Source organism: Patiria miniata, unplaced genomic scaffold, assembly GCF_015706575.1.
Source record: "Patiria miniata isolate m_02_andy unplaced genomic scaffold, ASM1570657v1 HiC_scaffold_14, whole genome shotgun sequence".
Taxonomy (NCBI): Eukaryota; Metazoa; Echinodermata; class Asteroidea; order Valvatida; family Asterinidae; genus Patiria; species Patiria miniata.
The window spans coordinates 14,083,249-14,092,984 of NW_024037052.1; the positions used below are offsets into that span (position 1 = coordinate 14,083,249).

Below are 9,736 nucleotides of genomic sequence, written 5' to 3' on the forward strand. Positions count from 1 at the left end.
GATGAGCTTTTCGTTCAGCAGAGAAATTCTCCTGTTTCCTTATTTTTCCAAGAGAAACGAAGAGCAGCTAACGTTTAGGTTTTTATTTTGAGGTGAATTTTACTCATATTTGGATGTTTTTGATCATCAGAAACCTGTTGGAGGAAAATTAAAAAAACAAGAAAATAATGCGAATCTCAAAATGAAGAAGGGAATATTATCAAATCATACCCTGTGAAATAATTCCGCCTGAAATAGTATCTTCAACTGTATGGAAGGTGATTGCAAAATAGGGTGCCCGCGTACGTGAACACTGTTTTGCGTGCGTTAGCAACGGAATGTGGTTACGTGAACACCCCCCCCCCCCCCAAAAAAAAATTAAATTACTCAAATGTATCCATCGAGTGATTGCCGTACTGAGTTCATTCATTGAACAGTACCGCAATGCAGACTTCGTACTCCGCAACGTAGGCCTATTGACCGACTGTGGAAAATACGGCTGTAAATGAAGATGAAATGCAGTTGTTTTGTATCGTAATAATAGGGATTTTTTATGCTTATTATTTCAGTGGATTATTACGAAATAAACGAACTTAAATTGACCCCCAGCTAAGCTTTCTGATCAGAGTTTGAGTTATTTTCTCCACTTTATAAATTTTATTACGTGAATGTGATGGCCGTGGACTAAAACTGGAAGGAGTCGTGATTAATCCCAGCGTTGCCGCTAGAGGGCGCTAGCCGATATGTACGTAGGTCACGCTCGGGTCACACTTTACCAAAGTTCGAGTGTCGTCTGCTGCACACCCTGAAAACGGAATGTGGGGAACACTTATTTGATTTTTTTCAAGGTGTTTGTTCACGTCACATCATTCATTCGAAGCCCAAAACATTTAATCTTTGTCGTGATGGCATCATCAGCCATTCGCTACATATTCAAATCAAGGTTTGTACTAGTTTTTAGCACTAATTTATTTACGCGTTACATGATCATGAAAATGACTGCGTACAATTGAAAAACTGCACAGTCTGTCTGCAGGGTGGTCCCCAAAAAGTTTACACTTTTTAAGATGCAGATTTCTCAAAACAGGGGAAACATGTTACAATAGTTTTAAGATATTCCTAAACTACAAGATGTTGGTGGTATGTGGTGAAAACGGCACTGGAAATAAAGCTAAAATTAAGAAATGGCGGCACTGGAAAATGGTAAAAAAAAAAACAGTGTCACATGCGGATTATGTCTATGATTAGCCCCACTAGTGTGGCCGTCAGTATGCTGCGCTGAACCTAAGGCCAAACACCGTGGTCCGCGCACTACTGAGGACATTTTCATAAAATTTGCAGGGAATTTCTTACATATGGTTGTATTCTACGATGTCCCATCTATCACTTCTGGGATGCTTAGGTGTAATGATGTTCAATTTTCCGAGATATTCTTGAATCTTTCTGGAGCCCATATGCACTTGTGAAACGTCCGGTGATGGCAGCCATTTTGAATGTGACAAGAGATGACCTCAAGCTGTGACGTCGCGTTTATGCAAATTGCTTGTTGAGCGAGGGCGCGAGTTGCAAATGCGACGGCTGTTTCCTGTGCCGTAGATCCTGAATAGAGATCAGTGCACGTGGCCCCCAGACGATAAATGCATGGTACAGGAAACAGCCGTCGCATTTGCAACTCGCGCCCTCGCTCGACAAGGAATTTGCATAAACGTGACGTCACAGCTTGAGGTCATCTCTTGTCACATTCAAAATGGCTGCCATCACCGGACGTTTCACGAGTGCATATGGGCTCCAGAAAGATTCAAGAATATCACGGAAAATTGAACATCATTACACCTAAGCATCCCAGAAGTGATAGATGGGACATCGTAGAATACAACCATATGTAAGAAATTCCCTGCAAATTTTATGAAAATGTCCTCAGTAGTGCGCGGACCACGGTGTGTGGCCTTTATAGGTTCAGCGCAGCATACCGACGGTCACACTAGTGGGGCTAGTCTATGATATGGATAGCTGGAGTTACCCAGCCCCAATAGACAACCCAATGATAAAACTCAGGGCTGGGTAACTCCAGCTGTGATATGGAGTGCTAAAGTGAATACGTCACGGGCACAAAATGTGTGTAAAAGACATTAGCGCATGATTCAGCCCGTGAACCAACACGCGCACGTACTCCAGTCGTTTGCACTACCGGTACACTTTCTGGTTCTAAATGACGTCGCACTTTGGTACTCCATAATGTCGACCATCGTTATTGTAGTTCTAAGCTTTGTGCATGCAGTGCTATTGTTTTGACCATGTCTCATAGATTTGCCGGTGGACAAAATGGTTTTGACCATTTTTCTGTAAATGGCTGCCATTTCTTAATCTAGGTTTTTTTCCAAAGCTTACCACCGACCAACAGCTTACTTATAGTTTTACTTATATCTTAAAACAACGTTTCCCCAATTTTTGGAAAAATGTGCGTCTGAAAAACACTAAAACGTTTTCGGACAACTCTGTAGTAGGCACCTAGGCCTATACTATAGTATTAACACTAAAATACTAAAATAGCAGCATGTTTTTAAGTATTTTTTTTTTTAAATTGTATACAGCACCATAGACATTGACCCATTAACGAGGCGTCAGTTTGGGTCTAACAACATCACTGACTAGCGTTATACAAATATTATTATTTAATAATACAAGGAATATCTCCATGCTTTTTGTTTGGTGCTTCGACCTTGTAGTTGTAGTTGTACAGTAAGTTCTTCCCATACGCACCATTTACTTGTAGGCCCTATTGATATACATAGTCACAGGCCCTGTTTCTTTGTGTAACTTGACAACAAGAAACAAATAAGAATGATAGGCCTAATGTGTTTACAAAATTAGTATTTAGTATTAAAAATTTAGTTTTAGGCTGAGTACAAAAGTTGTTTGTCTGGGCTTTTTGGAAAAAATGAAAGAGGCGGCCCCCTTTTTTCCCCCAAAGATGGCAGAAAAGATCGTGTCTAAAGGAGCCATAACCCTATCTTAATAGCTACAATTTTGCTGGAAAAGGACAATATGTTGATAATATAGTTGCAAATATATTGTCAATATGAATTTAAAAAAAAAGTAACATGTTCCTCATAGAGTTGTTACATGTCCGGTGTCTCCCTAAGGCATAAGAAATGACAATAAAATGCCCCCCTAAGGTACAGGTGTAATGCCCACTGTCCCCAGATCTAAGTGGTGTTGCTTGATAATTTAGTTACTTAAGCCTATCTGAAGATGCTGCGTAACTGTATGGGGGCCATGGGATATTAAGAGGCCTGTGTACCCCTTGACCTCCATTGTATTTTAAACAAGATTGAGCAAAAGCCAATAGGCCTAAGCAGACTAAATTACAGTAAGCAATGCTGAAGTACTTTCATGATACAAACTCAGTTGATAGTTACCTCTCTATGTTAATTGTAGGATTTCATGTGCAGCTATTAAACCCCACAAAAAGCGAACTCTCACTGAATTGAAAAAAAAATATTCTAGTCTTATACTCCAGAACAGATGGAGAGAACAATTGGTGTCCATTTTTCCACAACCGTGGTTTCATCAGCTTGTTGCATGAAGTTTATTTTACAGATGTTGAAATTACGATTAAATATTTTTAATAATTTTGGTTTTAGTTGGATCAATTCATTATGGAAGATCAATTTTTGTTCTTCAGATTCAAGCCACTGATTGTTGGTTCTGTCGTGGGTGGTTTTGTTTGCTATGGAACATACCGGCAAAAGGTAAGACCACAACAAGTTTTTGCCGCTTTGTTACCAAATAGTAAAGCAAGTGCACGGATGAAACAGGTATTGAAAACGAAAAAGAAAAAGTTTCTATTTTTTATGTAAATGATTTATTCTTTTTTCCTCAGAAAAGTCCACTTCTGGCCAAAACATCATTTGCCTCAACTTCTAGTGCAAATACATTTATGGCCGAGACAATTACACCTGCTACCACCCTCGAGGTTTGCTTTCAAGATTTTATGAAGTAGAATAGATAATAAGCAACAATTCCTGGTGATAACCCTAAGGTTATGAATTTAATATCGTCGCCTCAGCTCAACAAGGCCGTAATTCCATTCTGCAATAGAGTCGCATCTCGCGCGAATATGCTCCATGCAACAAGGTCGTTTCTCGACGTCCATAGACTTTGCGTGTACATCCGGGTTATTTTAAGCAAGATATGACCTTTTGACATTCTAAAACTCACGTTTTGCGTTCATAACTCCATTTTGCAACAAAGTCGTATCTCGCGCGAATACGCTCCGTGCAACAAGGTCGAATCTCGATGTCCATAGACTTTGCGTGTACATCCGGGTTATTTTAAGCGAGATACGACCTTTTGACATTCTATAACTCGCATTTTGCGTCGTTCATGCCATTTTAGGAGATACGACCTTGTTGCACTGACGCGACGATATCGGGGATTTTTCAATATTGATTTTTTTTTTAGTAAACAGTAATTTAGGGTTTTGATTACAAAGTGAAGTTCTCCAGTAATGAAAACCACTACAATGATGATGTAGATCTTATGGAAGCAGAGTGCTCTGAACATCTAAAAGCTGTTTACTTTCACAGGTTATGGACCGTACTGGAGATAATTTCACAGGTTGTGGACCATACTGGAGATTAAATTAGTCCCACGAATGCATATCACATGAACATTGGGTCTGAATAGAGGCTAACCAGGTTTTCCACTTGCATTGTTTCTAAATAATTGCATCTAAATAATGGCACAACTGATGATAACGTTGCGATACGTGCATTTATTTCCAGCAAAGCTCAGCCATGAAGTCAAGAATGGAGCTGTTCATCATGAAAATCCAGGTGAGGTTCCCAGTCATCCTGCCATTGAATGAATTTGCATCGAAAAGGCTCTGTGCATTAAACTGAGAGGGCGCTGTTTAGCTTGCCATTTCAGTAAGAACTCCAGTGAGTTGTAGCCACATCCGTCAAACGTCAAATCATAACGGATGAACAATGACAAACGAATGTCTTTGTCTCAATTTTCTTGTCACTGGAATTGAGATTGGGAGTGACTTGTGAGGACTTGACTACAGCTCTTGTAAGAGCTCGTTTGAGCCCCATTATCCGCTCCGTTCACAAGTACCCCCTCACCGGCAAAGAAAGTGCAGTTGGGGGTGACCAACCAACGCCATTTTGCCTGACTGCAATTTTGCGGCGACGCGCGGCCGTACCACTGCGTGTACTTAGTACAAATCCCCTAGTGTTTTTGCGTCACACGCAAGGAACGGTGTGCGTCAACCAGCTAAATGTCCCACCCATGGGAAGTCGTTGCTAGGTAAAAGGGCGCCCTCTTTTTTTTGGCGCACGGAGCCCATATTCTGGGCTTCAGATCGATGAAAGGGAAGGGATCTCTTATTTATTTGGCCATTGTAAACGAGGACAGTGTCCAAAATTGACATTCTTCATTTCTCTTCTTCAATGAATGAATAACTTGAAGATTCCTTTTGATTTTCGGTTTCTCATTCAACAATGAGTTGTCCAGCTGTATCAACAAATTGTAAATAAAAATATAATTAACACAACAATATATCAATAAAAATGTAATTAAATGCAGTTAGTATTTTTGTTGATGCAGGCTGACCTTTGCAGAGCTCTTGAAGAAATTGAAGGCGAAAAGAAGTTTCTTGTCGACAGATGGGAAAGACAAGCAGTAAGACATTTGGTCATTTATATTATTTCAATTTAACACATTTCTTGGACTGGACTCATTTACCAGTATCTCTGTCTACTCGATTTAAGAGCAGGATGTATACAGTTATGTTAGTCTGCTAGATACAATTATGCCATAATTTTGATTGTAGTTAGTCTTTAAAGTGCTACTTTCTCTATATAATAATTACTCGATTTAAAAAATTCTTCAATGGGACTAGCATGTTTTTCAAGAAAGTAAATTGTTTGTAAAGTTACTCGTCGTTATTCAATTTTTTTTATTTATTTAAAAAGACAATCTGAATTAGAATCTTTATTTGTGGAATGAAGTTGCAAAAGCAAAGGAATTGTGTGCTAAAGCAGTGCCTTGAAATTGAGCCAAAATTGTTTATCTTCAAGCACACTTGAATCTTGGATTTCTGATTGGTCGATCCATGGCATCGTATTATCACATATCACTCTCAGTGTATTCTAAGATGTGGGCACCATTCCTGATGCATGTACATGTAATAGGATAACTGCTGAAAAGAGCCAAAATTGTTACCTTCAAGGAAACGTGAATCCTGCATCCTGATTGGTCGATCCATGGCAGCAGCAGTGTGGTATTATCCCATATTGCACTCAGTGCATTCTTAGATATGGACGATACTCCTGCTGCACGTACATGTAATACGATAACTGCTGAAAAGATTGTGTGCAGTGCATATTCCATCTTTACTGTGGGTCAAGTTTGCTTGAAGATAAATTCGTTATCCAACTCGTGCTCATGAAAAACGGAAAATGTAGTGCGTCTGTGTCCCATATGCCACTTGGCCTTCAGCCTCGTAGGACGCAGACGCATAGGACGCACTACATTGTAAGTTATCCCGCGAGCGCGAGTGGAACATGGAATAATTTATTTCGACTGTTCGGCCACGTGGTATGTGGGACACAGATGCACTACATTATCCACGTTCCACGAGCGTGAGCGTGATAACGAATTTATCTTCAAGCAAACTTGACGCACAGTAAAGATGGAACTAGTACGCTTTACGCAAACCTTCACGGTTTAGTGCATGCAGCTGAAATGTCGCTCGCATCTTGAAATAGCACAATACGCAGGGTGTGATATGGACCTTGCGATACAGTATAATATCACAATGTTGTTGCCATGAATCGACCAATTAGGATCGAGGATACAAGTTTGCTTGAAGATGATATTCCGTGTTCCACTCATGCTGGTGGGATAATTGATCAAGTTCTTCCTTGCTTTTCACAGGGAGGGGGAGGGGTGACCTGTCTCATAGAGGACGGCAAGGTGTTTGAGAGAGCTGGTGTCAACGTGTCTGTTGTCAGTGGGGAACTTACATCAAAAGCTGTTGCACAGATGAGATCAAGGTAGGTAAGCCCCCCCCCCAAAAAAAATCTCCGGTGTCTGGTATGGAGCTTGCCCAAAAAGTGGTGCGGCGACGCAGCTTTTTTTTTTTTTTTTCTACCGTTTTTTTTGGCTTCAAATGTCGGCTGATGACTGCAAATGGTGCCCGACTAAACTTAGTGCAAATATATGGGAGTCCACAGAGGCCACATAAAGCTTATTCTCGATCATAACCCCATCTAAAAACACGTTAAAATTGTGCAGCAGCAGGATTCCACTCAAACTAGTGAGTTTGGCGGTTTTGAGACATCATCTTTTATTGGAAAAAAAACCTTTTTCATTTTGCCGACGCGCATGGCTACGGCGACACGCGTGCATACCAGAAACCGGAGACTTTTTGGGGGGCCTAATATAAGAAATATCCCCAAGGTAATAGGGGACAAAATAGAAGACGAAAATTATTGTCACCGCGGACAAAGAAATTCAAGAACTCAAATTCATTATTTATTTTCTATTAAGAAACAATTACCAGAATTAAGTGCAAGTATGCAGAAAAGCGTTGAATTTCACTAATGTATCACTGGTCATAAAGCAAATAAGATTACATGTATATACAAGATCTGCATTAATGTCCAGGGTGAGTCCAAAAAAGCTAGACAGGTTTTAGGGTCGTTGCGTTTAAATGGTGATATTCTTTGAATGGATTGAGCAATTTCAGTAATTTTTCATCTAAAAGTAGCTTATGAAATTGGCTTTCCAGTCATTATTATTTTTGGTGCTGCATATTTTTTGTAAAATATGAAATTTATTTTGGGGTTTGGGTTCCACTTTTTTTGACTCACCCTGTATTAATTACACTGAAGGATTTTTTTCATTCAAATCTACTTAAAAAAAGTTACACAGTGGAACGCCACTATAACAAACATCGCGAAATTGTTTGTAATAGCAATCGTTCGGTATAGCGATTTTAAGCTGCTGGTGCTCCGGTACTCGCTTTTCAATAAATAGCGCCCTTCAGAACTTCACTCTGCATGCCCTGTTAGTTACTGACAGATGACTTTGAACACATGCCAACTATTGAATTATGTAGTTACACAGTTTTTGAGCTTACTTCCTACAGCAATGGGTTGCTTTGCCATTCTACTCCTTGGGGAATTAATGGCAAATTGTCACTCTTCTGTTGACATCAACAACAATGTTTGGTACGTTTTGTACACAAAAATCAGGAGCCAAGCACGATGTTTGGTATAGCCAAATGTTCGGTATAGCGACGTTCCACTGTATGTGGAAAAACACTCAGTGTATACTATCATGCTTCAAATTACACCTCTAATAGTCCCATGTAATGATTATTCAGATTAACACTGATTTGTACAAGCCAATGAAGCCACTACTCCGGCATGCAACTTTTTTTCAGATCACCTGAGATTTCCTCTTTTTTGTCTTCCCATGTGTGCCATTGAAAATAGAAAAACACTGTACAAAGTCATGGAAAGATTTGAATTTCCTCTTTTTTTTGTAAGTTCCCAGTTGCATGCCTGACTACTACAACATGCACCATGTATATTTACAGTTTATCAGGCTGTCCGTCGTTAAGTTCTGTTGATATCTGATAATTAAACTAAATGTGGACATTTAAAAAACTTTCTTCATTTTTTGAATACCAAATAAAAAGCGGAGGAATTATGATGTAGTGCTTACCTAGCCAAACTTATTTAACATTTATGTACAAGTATCTTCTGAAAGAAATGTCACCATCTGTACCAACTTTAATAGACCTTTAATAGACCATATCTGATGTTCGCGGAATTTTGAGCTATCGATCCATTTATAAGAGTGTCAATCACACTATTATGCCACCATGTTTGTTTGCGTTATATGCCTCGCTCTGATTTTCAAGATGGCGTACTAAAAATAAATTTAGTTATCATTTGAATGATACAAAAAATGACCAGTCATTGCCTTAAATGGTCAGACATCTGCATAACTAAACAGAGGTTGTCAGATCAAGAACTAATCACAAAGGCATTTCTTTTCTTACAAAATTCAAATTTCCAATTCATACTCAGTGCTCATCTAGCTTAATTTTTAAACAAATGTACAAGTATCTTCTAAAGAAATTTCACCATCTGTAACAACTTTAATTTCTCTCTTATTAATAGATATTACCATTCCAGTGATAAAAAAAAGACCAATCATTGCTATGAATGCAAGCGTCTGAAACAGAAAGTTGTCAGATCGAGTCCCATTGACAAAAGCAGACTTGTTATAGATAACTAATTCAAATTCACCAAAAACTAGGATTAAAAAGTGTAAAGTTTTGTCTGTTATTTACAGAGGGAAGAAGCTAGACGAAGGGAAGAAGTTACCCTTCTTTGCCGCAGGAGTAAGCTGTGTGATCCATCCGGTAAGTTGCTTGAAACTTGTAATAACAGTGTTTGTTATATCGCGTGCTTGGATACTATAATTTCATTTAGGACAGCCATGTGTTTGGACTCATTTCGCGCATGTTTCGCGCGGAACCTGTCGGGCTCGCTAGCTTTGCACAACGAGAAGTTGAGAACTTCAACGTCAAACGCTCAGTCTCATGTCCCATTGGACATCAAAATCTGCGGTAATCAAAGGTTACATTGCAGTGATATAGTTATTTCTGACACAGTAAGTTACAACCGTGTATCTTAATTTGAGTTATTGGCATGATATAACAAAACAATTG

General features: G+C 39.2%; 1 protein-coding gene across 1 annotated transcript; it reads left to right on the forward strand.

The window, feature by feature from the left end:
* The first annotated feature begins 375 nt into the window (after window positions 1-375).
* Window positions 376-9,487, forward strand: LOC119721817 (oxygen-dependent coproporphyrinogen-III oxidase-like). Its single transcript, XM_038191773.1, has 7 exons — window positions 376-922; window positions 3,665-3,731; window positions 3,863-3,955; window positions 4,767-4,817; window positions 5,593-5,667; window positions 6,925-7,043; window positions 9,358-9,487. The coding sequence occupies exons 1-7, from the start codon at window positions 885-887 to the stop codon at window positions 9,485-9,487; spliced, it is 573 nt and encodes a 190-aa protein (XP_038047701.1). The 5' UTR covers window positions 376-884.
* Window positions 9,488-9,736: the final 249 nt, after the last annotated feature.